We start from the raw sequence: 15,399 nt of genomic DNA, 5'->3' as shown, positions 1-15,399 counted from the left end.
AATCTTCATTTTATAAAGCACTTTGAATGTATTATTTTCTTTATGTGCGTTTATTGATACTTGAGACCCTATCATGTATATTTAATGTCGGTTCACAGTGGTTGAAAGAGGATTGAAGTACGAAACAAAGGCACCAAAGTGACTTTAATTTGATTAATTGCACACAAATCGCTTAAAACCGTTATTGCAGACTTGTGAAGTCCATCTTGGAGTCAGTTACGTCTTGTGGCCTTTCGTTTGAGGGCAACTATAATTAGCTTTATACTAGGGTCCACCACTGTATTGTCTAGATTATGGGACAATGAGAAAAGTCGTTTTTGTCCATGGTATTCGTAGGTAATCTTAGCGAAAACGTCAAAAGTTACCTTCGAATAAACCAATTTGGACATAAAGTACTCAGAAACCAGAAGGTCGGTAAACATTTAAAATGAAACACACATGACAGCCGACAAATCCAAGTATTTATCCCCTCCTAATCTTTTTCGAATCTGATCTTTCTTTCAAATGAGCAGACCGTCGTCTATTTCAGTACATATTTTTCAACAATTAAGCCGTATTCAGTTTGGCATGGTGGGCATACATGTGAATTTGCAACTTTCATTGACATATGATTTGATAGCAAACGTACAGGCCTTCGTTATGTACCAATATGGGCATTGGCATGAATGGCGGTGTTTCATAATACTGTCATGATGTCAAATTGTATTCGTAGGTAACATTCGGTTACCGAAATTTACCTACGAATACTTGCTTTTATTGTTGACATCTCAGAAATATTTAAACGCAGGCTATTGAAACTTGGTAGAAATAAAGAGTGCATTACCCTGCACATACTGCTTAACTATTGTTTACTATTCTCTCAGTTTGTGGAAATGACACAGCTTTTAACATGTATTCGGAGGTAATGGATATTTTTTACCAAACCTACCTTTGTGCCATTTAGAATATCTGGCAGCTAAACACAATAATGAAGATGTCCGAATGCAATGCATTTCAGTATTGGACATATCAAAGCTTGTATCAATTGCGCATTTATTAGTGATTTCCATTTTTAAAGATATATCTAGTGCTATGAAAAATTGTATTCGTAGGTAATGTAAAAAATACCACTTAAAAATTTATCACACAAAATTCATAATTATGTACAAATATGTGAAAAATTGAACAGACAATCTTTGAATACACACCTTTCAGGAAATCAATTTAGATTCAATCCAATGACTTCTTTTCATAACTGATTTAGATGTTTTTAAAAATACTTTAAGAAATATTTTGAAAAAATGGGTAAAAATAGCATGTTTTGGGGTCTCTGTGTCTAAGTTTTTAACAGAAGAAGCTTTTATTATATATTGCGCGAAGCGTATGATCAAGGCGATTAAACAAAATACAAAAAGGAATGCCAATTGATTAATACTTTTAAGTAATGGACCCGAACATGCCGTGTACACTTTTGGTTGGATTCGACCATATACTTGCTTGATTTATTGTTGTTAATGAGTCATGTACATTTTACAAAAGTGTTATTGTTTCAGCAATCTTTACAACATAACTCAAGAACCACAGGAGTATATCTGGGATAGTTGAATTCTTCTACACACTTGTAGTCCGAAGAGTAGGACCCTTTTTTATTTACTACTCGTATGTTCAGCTCAGACTATGATCACTATCTCACGGCGCAAGAAAGACGAATCGCGATAGTCCAGTTAGCGCGCCTTCGTGATTAATCTTTCTTGAGCAATCAGAGTCTGCATGAGCATAGTTGGTATCTGAGAAAAAAAGTCCTTTTTTTTGTTGCAAAAGTTCACTACCATTCGCACGCTGCTGTGAATTAATATATTGGAAAAGTTTAAATTAGTTGCTAACCTTAATTCCAGAGTACATGTATATCACGAGAGGCCAGTGCAAGACCCGTTTTAGCATTTTCATGAATGTTTCATTTCATGTCTTCTTCATAGCTGTCAATATTCTATAGAATTTACCATATTAGTGGATGATAAGTGTTAAAGGGTTGCTGTCTATAAACATAGTTATCAGTAACGCACTGCAGGGTTTATTGTTCTATTGTGTCTGATTAGAGCGCTTACATATTGGAAACCAAACACATAGGCTATATGAGAACAAACGGTAGCTCTCGCTCAAGTGGGCGCTTTCACATGACAATCTTTTGATCACTTATTGACAGTAGCCTGCCTGGTTAAATGTTTTTTACTCTCTTGATTTGATGCCGGAACCATTTTGTCCTGAACAAAAGGTACTCTCGATGAATAGCTTGTCGGTAAATCAAATCGACACAAAGGAACAATACGTTATATAATCGATTGCTTCTCCACGTTATATCAATCCTCCTTGATAACCAGCGTCGTCTTCTATTTCGTTCAAATAAACGTACCTATAAGTACCTGTATCAGAAGATATAAGGTATATGCTGACAGAATGACTAAATATTTTGAAGTTTTGTTTATAATTACTGAATATACGAGTGGATATTCATACGTAATGGTAGATAAAATGAATTAAAGTTTTAACTTCAACACTACACTACGGTAGAGTGATATCTCTAACCAGAATCGGCTGAGCTTCAAGTGAGAGGTTAACAACTATTTTGGCGCCAACCCATCAGCGCTATCACATTGATAGTAGCTGTTGATGCCTTGCATAGTTCTGACATTAAAAATAGATAGACTGGCGATCACGAAGTTTATTATTTTTTAGAAATACGTGCTACCCAATTAGAATATCCAGATAGACATGAAATCTTTCTATACAAAACTTTTGTTTGTATTTTTTGTTTATATCCTATAAATAAGATCAAGGGTGAAACAATAGGTTTCACTTTCCCTGTGACTGATATTTTGTTTTGACTACTTTATTCAATACAAAGGTCGAAGTTTAAAGTTTAAAGAAAAGAGTCAAACGGGAGCGCCATCATGTCTAATATTTCCAATTTATCGTATATTAAATTTAAATACTTTAACTTAAAATTTGAAATAAATTATATGCATGTATATTACTAACAGTTGACATCACAGAATGTATCTGATAGGGGTACAAGGGTACAAACACTATCACTAGACTAATTCCAATCAGCCGTCTACACTTCGTATGTTCTGTGTTATGCTTCGTAGTGACGACTGATTATCTTACAGTCCATATCGTGACGGACTTCTGAAAACTATTTAATGCGACTTTGGCTGTGCGCCGTAGCGCGACTGCCTAGCGGCGGCCGTGTACCGAGTCGCTGTACCGCGCCGCTGTGACAAGATTGCGCTCCGAAATTATAAAAAACAACAGACTCGGTCAAAACGTCAATTTGCACACAACTTCGCATGCTCTATGCCACATGAATCCTGTTGCAAAATCCGTCACTTTTTTCCATGTATTTTCTCAGTCGTCAATCCAGACGGTTGACGACTGAGGGCAGCAGTCTACCCTAACGCTAAACCTGGGAGAAGCACTGTGTGTTCTTCTCACAGAGGAGAGAGAAAACAGAGCCCGTACCACCAGTCAAAGTCTCCGCATCATCCGATACTGAGGGCCGATTGTTGCATGAAATGCGTTGGGCGAGACTGCTACGCAATTACCGCCTATTTTCATGGTATATCGCGTAATCGCGAAAGCACGCAACGCTCTATCACGTATACGCGAATGCACGCAGCGCTGGCGTGATTGCTTGACACGGCACATCGAACAATCGGCCCTCGTGAATATGCGATAACTCACCGTATACAATTACACGGGGACTTTGACTGGTGGTACGATCTGTTTTCTATCTCCTCTGTGGTTCTTCTCCTCTCGGAGTACGATGTGTTTGAAAAATATAAAAATCTCACCAAGGAAACAGTTCTCGGCGTATAAGTCAGGTTTATCAACACATTTCCAACAGTGAACCCAACAACTGATAATAGCATACTTGATGACTGTATAAACAGGTGCGAATACGTTTTAATCCATGTGGGACACTCGGGAAGAGGGTAATAAGCAGATGAAGTTTGATTGAAGTTGAAACACATGTATTGAAGGAGATAGTGAAGGATCCCACACATCCTTAGAACAATAGTGTCCCTGACTCAAAGGCAATTAATTTTTAGTAGCAAGAGCATGATAAGCTGAATCGAACGTACTTTCAAAATTCCGTAAGGACTGTGACTTCATTGCCTTTATTTACCTTATTAGCACTGTGGAGCAGTGCTATGCATGAGTGTGAGTAGATAATGTGCCGTTTAAACATCGCCTGTTAATGCTGAGCCTGTTCTCAATGTCATCCCTCATGTCAAGTATTAAAATAAACATTACAAACAAAAACAAAAACACACGAAAACAAGCTTCCGCTGTGGACGGGGACTTAATCGAAATCAGAAACTGAAATCGTTGTGATTGGTGATTCATGTCAGTCTAAAATGTATTGTTCAGATATCCATTGTTCGTCGCATCCAGATAATTGCAATTGCAAGTGTTTTTCACATAGTGACGGACCCTAAGGTAACTGAAAACCGTCCCCTTTATTTGTGTCCCATTTTCTTGATAATAGAGGGCAACGTTATCCTTTTTTTTACAGTGCCAAGCCGCATTTGCCATTATCTCTTCCCGCGCTCCGCGAATATGTTTATAATGGGACGTTTTATAGTAATTTGGTATTTTATTTTATTTATTTATATATAACATTCGGCCGAAGCCAGGCTAATCCCAATAGTGCTCAGAGGCTACTAAATTTAAGGGACGCCATCCGGATATGACGGGATAGGGATATGGGAAGAGGTCCGATTTTAGATGCAGGAGGAAAACCGGAGCATCGCCAGTATGTAGAGATTACTACGATCTAATAATTACGCTGGCAATAAACGTACGGTAAACCACTCTATAAGTGCTCAAGAAAACCCGTACTTACCTTGTACTTAACCGGGCAGTGCCATTTGGCCATACCCTCATCGCTTGATTGGCCTGGGTCATGTGATGATGATGACTGCGCTTCTCATACAGGAAATAAATGTCAGGTAGCCATATTTGCGTTTCATCGTGAGCTTTGAATGTGATGTGCTTATGTTCATTGAATTTGAGTCTGGCGTCGAACCAGGTCATGTGTAAGTAGAAAGTCACCGATAAATCCTGTAGAGAAATCAGTGCAGGGTAAAATGATTTCATTTAATTGAAGGCTAATGAAATGGTTTGGTTAAGGTTAATGATGTCAGGTAGGCCTATCAACAAGTGTTCTTATTATCAGCTCGATTTTAACTTTCTCAAATTGTTATCAGGACCGTACAGAGTAAATTGATTAAGAACGGCAGATTCTCGCTGGAATAATATATGAAGCAAGGCTGTAACAACTCTGAACTCTGAATAGATACCGCTAATTGAAAAAACAAAACAAAAACATGTTGAATGTGAAGATGGGGAAGAACATCGGTTATTTTTAAGTGGATATGCTACACCCGGAATTCGGAGATAGTGGGTCGTTGGGAGAGGACAACGTACTGGTAAAAGGAGGTCTTTCGGAGCTGTGAAGGGTTAAAATCTAGTTTTTGCTGGTTAAAAATCGCCTGAAAACAGAAAGGGATGTTAGGGTCTTTCAGTGTTAAAATTGTCTCTAAATCAAGGGTGTTTCAACATTCTGCTTGGTTAAAATTCAGGGGTCTTTCCGGGAGATCTTACCCCTGCTGATTTGTGTTGTTATTGTTATACCCCCTCCCTCCCCCGACAAGTTGAATCCATGTTTTTCAAAGGAACTGTAATAATCAGTTATTAAAATGCAACAGATAACATACTCAGAGATAGCTTTAACATCTTTTATTTATCTTTTATATATCATTAAGAAAGATATAACAGATTACCAACCCAAAGTGTTCCAATTAAACAAATAAACACAAAACCCACGACCGGCAAAAAGCAGGTGAATATGTTTTTTTTTTTTCTTCTTCTTCTTCTTTTTCTGTTTTTCAAAGTTGGGTTATGTGCTGGTCGCGGGATTTGTATGTATTTTTAGTCTTGTTTATTGTAACCCTATAGGATACCACTTATAGGCCTGGGCGATGCATGGAAATACAACGGGGAACTATTTGCTTGTGTGGCATCTGAAAAGACTGCTTTAAAATCACTAAAATTGACCATTTTGGCCCAAATTTGACCTTACAGATGAACTTATCAAGTCTTTGCCATTCTAAATATGTATACTTTTATATACTTTGGACCAACAATTTAGAAGTTATGAGGCCCGAAAGTTTCCATATTTCCAGGGTTCAGGCCAACCGTAACACCCTCCATTTATCTTCGCGCTGACGTCAAATCAATACAAATAGCTGCAACTTTTAAATTCGGGTAATTTTCTTTGAAAACACTGCTGTGATGTTAATATTTAACAAAATTGGACAAATGGGGTATCAAAATTCGCGTGAATATATCGTCCTTCTTTCTATGTTGAAATATTGTGGAAACAATTACTAGTTTTGAACCTATAGGCGTATTTATAACAGCTGAGTTACTTTTTGTGCAGACTATAGATTGAATACAATACCACTCTTTTCAAAGATACTTATCTTACAGGTACGAGTGATCAGCCTTTCTTTGACATCTATTGTTCAATGCATCGGTACCGCGTGAACGTTGTAGTGCAGGGCGGTATAGTCAAAATTGTATTCATCTATTGCTATGGTAGTTAATCCAATTAACTACGTCATTTCTACGGCGTATAGAGGCGTTAGTTGAAGGGCATATTCATTTTACCGTTTAAAATGTGATCATTTTCCACTAACATGTGTAACGCGTTGCCCAAGGGGTAATTTTTATTTTTATTTTGGAAGACTTTCACAATATAACAATAATTATGTGTCTTACTTTCACTGATTTTTGACCCGTTTTTTTTCGCCAGGGCGCTCAAGAACCTAAAAAGTGGTGCGGTGGAGACCAGAATTATTATTTTACAATTCTTTTCATTACTATAACTACTATTAGTAACTACGGTCTCAACGGTGTTTCGGGCTATAGCTTTATACTGGCATTTTGGTTGGATGAAAAACTGTGCCTTACAGATTGTTTGTAACTTAATATTTTATTCTTATCAAAAGGTGCAAAAAATAGCGTCTTGCGTCATTTAATTCAACGATACAAAAACATACTACACGTTGTTACTTTAAAGACTTAGAGCAAATAGAATACAGTATTTCCTGCAAAACTCGATCATTCATATACCTTTCCTGGCCAGGGATAATTCAATGAAAATTCAAATCTCGAGTTTAAATTAAATTAATAATGTATATCTACAGGCTATATCAAAATGATTGGTACACGTCAGTTTTGATGGTTATTGAAAAGTTTGCTTCTTTCAAATGCAGCACAGAGTCTTCTTGAAATGATCACAATATATAGTTATATGACTGTTTATGACATTAATCAACACATTATGCGAATCCTATGTTGCATTTTGATGTGCCAGTCATGACAATATCACTGGAAACTGATGGGTACCAATCATTTTGATACAGCCTGTATCTGATCGTTGGTTATACTTTGGAAACAGTATCAAATAAAAAGGCATTTTCTGTTATGCTTGTTACTTGTAGGTGTATTTACTTTGGAAGCAGCGCATCAAAGTCAAAACACCCAAACGATATTGACATTGCAATTTCGCCATGCATTGTCTGACAGTTCGGTACACGTGATTCAGCGGGGTTGCTTTAACTATTCATTTATATAGTAAACCTGTTATAATATTGTAATCAAGATACGTTTTTCATATATTTAATTGGGAAAATGACAATGTTAATGTATAGTAAAACATTATAACCAATATTTTGTAAGCACAAAAAAACACACATTTACTTTCTGATAACGAACTGTAATGCTGAATTCGCTTATTTAAAGGGCATATCTATTGCAAAAACAAGTTTAACTCCATTCGAAGAGAATAATTATTACACTATAAGTTGACACTCGTTGCATGTGTATTCGTTATGCTCGTTATGCGTATTTCTCCTGAATAAAGATCAACTGTGTTGGTAAATTTCGGGCTCGTACGTGTCCTTCCCCCGTTCGAAGTGAAATTAATTTCCAAGGCAGCGGGCTGAATGACGTAAGTAAATGAAGCGGGCACTATAGGAGAGAGTGGGGTAGATGAATAAGATGTTACATACCTCGATCAATGACAGTTTCGTGCTAACACTTAGCACTTTCTCAAATTTAATGACCAATTCCTGCACCTCGACGGCTGCTTCCTGGCGGAGCGGACGTTGGTGGCGCTGTTTGTTTTAGGACTTGGTCATAAATATGCGGATTGAAGAAAGTAGTTCCCTTGGTCTCTGTTGAGCTGATGACCTCGCGGCGAAGAGTTCAGTTCACATAATGTCGTCTTTTTGTTCACTAATACCCCCATTAGCAAGTCATTGGAAGTCATAAAACAGCGGCTAATCAAATATGACACCCTGGGTGAGAGAACAAATTTAACGATCGAGGGCATTATGGAAGTTTTGGAATTTACTCTCACCACCACCTATTTCTCTTTCCGCGGACAAATATTCCAACAAAAATTTGGAACCGCGATGGGGTCCCCCGTCACCCCTATAGTAGCCAACCTTTATATGGAATGGCCCCGGTTATGGAAGAGGTATGTAGACGATGTGCTCGAAATTGTGAAGAAAGGTTCGGCAGAGAAACTAACCGCGCATATCAACAAAACTAACAGCTACCGGTAGTTGATACTATCGGTAATATCAAGTTCACGTTTGAAACAGAAGCTGACCAACAAATTGCATTTCTCAACACAAAAAGCAGGATGGATCCATCAAACTACTGGTTTATTGTAAAAAGACAAACACCGACCAATATTTGCACTTCAATTCACATCATCCACTACAACACAAACTCAGCGTCATAAGAACATTAATGGATAGGAAAGACAAGGTAATCACCGAAGAGGAAGACAAAAAGGAGGAAGTACAAACAAATCAAAGAAAAAAAAATCTTTAAGCAAACGCCGAAAACGTCCAAATCTAGGGGTGGCAGTTCTTCCTTACAAAGAAGGACTCTCTCAACGCGTACGGCGAGTATTTAATAAACATGGTATCAGAACCACCTTTAAACCACATCATACACCAAAAGATAAACGGGATGTAACCCAAACTTGAGACTGTGTATACGAAATACCGTGTCGCAACTGTGACAAGTCCTACATAGGCGAAACATCTAGACTATTCGGCACCAGACTGAAAGAACATAAACCTGAAGCAGACAATGCTTCAAAGAAAGCCTTCACTAGATCTCAGAGACAGGCCTCCATTACAGGGGAGGATAACAAATCGGCAATAACTGATCATGTTTTCGAGGAAAATCATGTTATTAGATGGGAACAGTCAGAAATAAAGGACAGAGAACAGAACAGAAATAAGAGATACATCAAGGAAGCCACCTGGATAAGAAAGAAGGGGCCAACACACTCAACAGAGACCAAGGGAACTACTTTCTTCCGCATATTTATGACCAAGTCCTAAAACAAACAGCGCCACCAACGTCCGCTCGCCGTCGAGGTCCAGGAATTGGTCTTTCAATTTGAGAAAGTGCTAAGTGTTAGCACGAAACTGTCATTGATCGAGGTATGTAACATCTAACTCTGGCTTTGCTAAGAAGAAATTTGCTATATTTGTATTTCGGGAGTGTTAAAAATGTTATGATTTAAAAGGAATTTACACTTAAAGTACTTTACCTTTATAATTGTCACCATTTGTTTTGTTGTTTTTTTTCCAAATGACTTATTTGTATTAAAAAATATTCAATTTAATAAGAGTCCATGAAAGACTTAAAAATAATATATTGTAATTTAAAGATAGGGCTGGGAGATCGGGTCGTGCTTTTCATTGCGTGTGTAGACTTTGTAGTACGCATCTTTAAGCACAATATTAACTGTAAATTTCCCTAGAGATTAAGTGAAATTATTATACAACCGACGTTGCTGATTTGACAACAGCATGAGTTAGGGATTATGCCGTGATGAACTAATAGCATCACATAAACCAGCATGTTATAGATATTATCTGCAGTATGTACTAAAATATATGCTTTAAAGCGTACGGAACTTTCAGCGTTTTCAGGTACTTTAACTACTTTACAACACTAAATACTGTAAACGTTAACAGTAGTTTCACTGATAAGTAATATCAGATTTAATTTTACTTTTGCCTAGCATCTAAAAGCTATCTTTTGATTTTGATATACTTCAGCGTAAATTGAAGAATATCAAAAAATATGAGATTTCATCATAATTACTTTAGTTTGTTAAATAATTCATAGTAATATGTGACCGTACAGCACGAATGAGCCGTAAATGTCCTCAATTGTATTCTGAGTTACAGTGTAAAATGGGCATGAAGGTCGTATTCATAGGTACCTCAATTTGGTGCTACGTACCTCATTTAATGAGATACACGTAGCACCAAATTGAAATACCTATGAATATGACCTTCATGCCCATTTTACACTGTAAGTCAGAATACAATTGAGGACATTTACGGCTCATTCGTGCTGTACGGTCACATATGTAAATTTGTCACGAACACAGTTTTAACATACTTATAAAATTAGTAAAAATACTAAATCAAGTGAACAAGAACGTTTGGTTACTTTCTTATATTTTGTTTTATTTAAGTATACATTTTCCAGTCATTATACATTAAATTCATTATACATTAAAATTCCAATAGAAATTGTTAATAAACAGATTTTGAGAGCAAATATCCGATTTCTCTTAGCTTTGCGCATTACTGTATTTCGATATATCAAAGGGTTTCAATATTTTGCGATAGACTGTATATGTCATATCTGCTTAATGTCGGTATAGGGTAGCAGTTGTGAAAAACAATTAGATCCGTATATGGAAATATCCGTTTCTACCTTTCCCTTTCTATTGCAACTTTGCACACGCTAATCGAACGTATTTGATCATCGGCTGCTAAGCGAATTTCTTGATGCATGTTAAAATAACCATTTCGCATTCTCAGTCAGGTTGTTCCATCTATTGTACTTACCCATTTCTCACGTATAGACGAATCCAAATACACGCATTCCTACACATGACTAGCAGCCTTTAGTTGGGTAGCCGTCGGCTACAATGCACTCAAAATGTGAAATGATTCGGCCTTGGCGGAAATTTTAAACTGCATTCCATCACCCGTTTTACACCTTAATACATAATAATCGGATTAACTACACGCGGTATCTATGCATTGGTGTACTTGCGAACAAAAGGCCGATGTATGAATAGATGCGATGGGATTACCTGCGGAATTATCTCTATTTATATATACTGCGCCAATAAAGTATCCTTACACTTGGAAAAATAATCACAATTTCCGAACTGAACAATATTGGGGTACATTTGTTTTTTTAATAGATGCACTAGCTAATCCTGCACATTAAGCCACCACATTGAATCCAATGTGACTTCAAGAAGCAAAGTTACAAGCATTTGATTAGACGAAGGTCCAGTTTTGAAAGTGACAAACTAGCCTATTCAAAACTCCACAGACTAGACATCTGGTTTGAGAGTGGTAAATGGCTAATTTATGCGTTTGGCTTTAATTTAAAACAAAAGGAACAAAGGAAAATTGAAACAAAAGAACTGACAAATAAACTGAAATCTTTGAAAAGTACAGAGAAGTAAAAACTGAAATAAAAACTGCTTTAAATAACGCTTCATTGAAGAAACTGTGTTGTCTCTTTGCTTCGCTTGTTGGAATCTTTTTGCGCCTTGTATAGGCCAGTTTGTTCAACTGTAAGGATACTTTATTGGCGCAGTATATATTATTATATTAACCCTCCTCGTCCTTGCATCTTCTCTAGGTGTTAGGCGGCTTTTATTTGCACAATTGGACGCTCAAAACACCAGGTTGGTGCTAGCGGCTACCCAAAGATGTCCGACCAAATGCTGACCATGGCTTGGCTCGTTGGATTCGTCTATATCAAAGGTGGTACGGATCACAATGACCCAAAGCCAAAAACACCTTACCCAAATCCTCTTCAGAATGCACAACAAAACGCACTGCTTGTACAAGTTATCAAAATTTAAATCTTTATACTATAGACAAGTAAAGTATGAGGGGACATTGCGTATACATAAATTGGTACAATTTGATGCAGACGAAACAATCAGCTCGTAATCGGCGGGCCTGATAACATCGCCGAATAATATAAAATATTTTGTATTGAGGATCGTCTTGTGACATCTCGCCAAAAGCATCACGAATTATTAATTCAAGTCCTATACTTTGTCTACTTTCTTTAACACAAAAATTATAGACCAGACAGGTCAACTGATAGCACTCTTAACGTCGGTCTACTTTTCGGCGTTGTGGTAAAAGCCTAACATTTCCCGCCTATTACGAGTTGATCAAAATATAGCATCTACACGTCGTTGTTGATTTTGCTTTACTTCAGCGTAAATTGAAGAATATCAACATCGATGGGATTTAAGTGTAAGTATATTAGGTAGTGATACATTTATAGTATTTCGTAAATGTGTTCCTTACAAAAATTACAAAGTTTCACAAAATTAATTAAAGGTACTAAATTAAAGAAACAATACTTTGTTTTCTTACGTGTACCATTTTCCAGTCATTATATAATTATATATTCCAATGAATTGAGAAACAAATTTTCCTTTAGCTTTGCGTTTCACTGAATTTCGATACATCAAATTTCAAAACATTCAATATTTTGTCATATTCTCCTTTAAGTGGGTGTTGGGGCAAAGTTAGCTCTTCTCTATCGATAAAGCGTTTGACTATGGTGCGAGAGGTTGAGGGTTCGAACCGTGGCGGTCGTTTAGAACTTGAAATCCCCATGACAAGCTATTCGCTGTTAATTGTCTCGTTGTAACCTACCGTAAACGTTCGCCTAATGGCGCTATGGAGTTCATGGAAATGAGAGAGCGCCATCCCTGTAAAAGCCGACTATTATCACTGATCATTAAGGGTACGTGCAGTTAAAGGGTGAAACCTATCGACACATACAATTATGAACAAGATCGAACTAACTTGTTCATGATAATGCGGTAATCATTCACCTGATACGTTGTGGCCCAGTGAGCAGAGCATTAGACTATAGTGCGAGGATAAAAGAACTTGTGGAGAAGATTGATGGTTCGAGTCTCATGCAGTAATTTCTGACAGATTATGATGTCTGTCAATGTTTTTTTTTCTGATTTGAGGAAATTTTATTCTCTATTTTCTTGATTTTATCTTTAACATTGTTTATATAATTTTATCTTGTATGTGTCTTTTTTCATGATTCTTTGTTTTTATCGTTTCATTTTAGAGTAACTCAATCCATTCATAAAATGTTTGTTGCCGAAATAGGGGGTGCGCAGACTTTTTGTAAATTTGGGACCTCTAAGTGGATTCAAAAGATAACCTCTGCCCCAATAATCTCTAGCTATATTTGTTTGAAACTGTTCCACGGAGGATGTATCATAATAGGCTCAGTCTTCAAATCATATAAATAAAATTTGAATGAGTGAACGAATAAAATCATACAACGACCAACTGAATAGAGGCTGTGCATATGACGTATCATCCCGTAAATATGGAGGACTACTCAAATGCATTCAACAAAAGCATGATTGCATCTACCGCGACAGTTCGTCTCATACACATAACAAAACGCACTACGATCAAATATGTTGATGAAAACATTTGATTGAATGGACTGCACTGCGCCATGATTACGGGGAAGAAACCAGTTCAAATCCTTTGTTTGGAGCCAATCGATAAAAGCAAGGCCTCTATATATCTATAGCTATCATTGAATACTGGCTAGGATTCCACAACACAATGAGAAAATGTTATAACGCGCTTTGGAAGGCACACAATACCCCCAAATGGCTTTCCATATTATGTGCACTCAACAACTATTCAGTATCGAAGCCCGGTATCGAAGTTACATAATGTTACTATGTCAACGGGATCACGCGCTTAAGTAATGAACCACGATCGAAACAATCAGTACACAAAATAGGCATACCAAAATAGCGTGATCGTAATGATCGCCATACAAACAGTGCTTGGTTACGATACCATCACGGAGTTACGTAACTACTTCGTGGTCTGATAGTTATATGATCAATGGTCTGATCTACTTGGGTTCGATCCTTTTAAGAAGTCATTTAACTGTTGAATGTAGTGGAATATATCACGCATTGATAGGTAGCAGGTGGAGCAAATTTTGTCAGCGGTTTTTTGTTGCCGTTTGTTCTAAAAAAATAAGAAAATTAAAATTAAATTTAAAAAAATTCACAATATTCGTTCGTAAAATGGGGACAAAATCCAAAAACATTTCTTGAACCTTCTTCACATAAAAGTGGGGGCAGAAATCAAGATTCGAACAAGTACCATTCACCATTCAAGGCGCACCCTCTACCGACTGAGCTAACGGGTCAGACAATAGAAGGGTGTAATTTTGAACTGAAGAATATTTAAAAAAAAAAGAAGAAATTACAATGTTATAAAAAGATTTACCAAAATGAGTTAGGTATAACGCATGAATCGATTTACAAATTAAGGCCAATGGCACTTTGAGAAAGAATACCTGAAGAAACCCCAAAACATTTGCTGCTCTAGCAACTAACCTAGTGACCTAAAGTATTGGGTCATGTCACGATATTTTTTCTGAGGCATTATGTCCAGGTTGCTCAATTTAACATACACGTATCCTTAATGCTGTTGAGATTTTACAAGGATGGCGCTCTCACATTTCTAAGAATCCAAAAGAGCCATTAGGCGAACGTTTACGGTATTTGAAATTCGGGATCGACTCCTGACTGAGAAGGTCAATTGTGGAATATCTTGGGTACGCGCACTATCCAATCACAACGCTCGGCCCTGATTTGGTAAAATGATCTAACTTGAAATCTGGACATTTTGAGATAAATCCATATCTTGGGTAATGTGAGGGCACTCTTCCCATAGGTGGCATTCTCTAGTCATCGCCGTGCCTCATTTTGAAGATAGCGGAACCTATCTTGATACTTGTTGTCACTTTTCGTGTATTTAATGTGGTCAAATGAGTTAGATCATTTTGCCACATTACCAAAGACCCTCTAGAGGGCTCAAGATAAGCCTTAACACATTAGCGATAATACGGCAAAACAATCGATCTCAAGATAGATCATTTTACCAAATTAATCCAACTTCCAATAAATGATTGTTACTTCAAAAATGAATTAACCAAATTGGCTCAATTTGTGCAAATAATAAGATTTTAATATTGTCCACGATATTAGATGGGTTTCTTAATGTATTTGATTCAAAAAGAAAAACATCAAGTACTAAAACTGTAAAGCTCTTTTTCTCGAAACAGCGATTTCAAGTTAGATCGTTTTACCAAATCAGGACCGCGCTGTTGTAGTGGTTTGAAGAAAAAAAAAGC

At 36.9% G+C, this 15,399-nt stretch overlaps 1 protein-coding gene across 4 annotated transcripts in view; it reads right to left on the bottom strand.

Moving 5' to 3' along the window:
• Positions 1 to 15,399, bottom strand: part of LOC140142087 (glycine receptor subunit alpha-2-like) — a 224,845-nt gene that overhangs the window by 53,835 nt on the left and 155,611 nt on the right. For all 4 annotated transcript variants that reach the window (XM_072164041.1, XM_072164039.1, XM_072164042.1 and 1 more), the window contains exon 4: positions 4,886 to 5,103. In XM_072164041.1, coding sequence (XP_072020142.1) covers positions 4,886 to 5,103 — 218 coding nt within the window. The remainder of the gene's footprint in view (positions 1 to 4,885; positions 5,104 to 15,399) is intronic.

Source organism: Amphiura filiformis, chromosome 20 (assembly GCF_039555335.1).
Source record: "Amphiura filiformis chromosome 20, Afil_fr2py, whole genome shotgun sequence".
Lineage (NCBI taxonomy): Eukaryota > Metazoa > Echinodermata > Ophiuroidea > Amphilepidida > Amphiuridae > Amphiura > Amphiura filiformis.
This window is presented reverse-complemented; position numbering and strand designations above follow the sequence as displayed.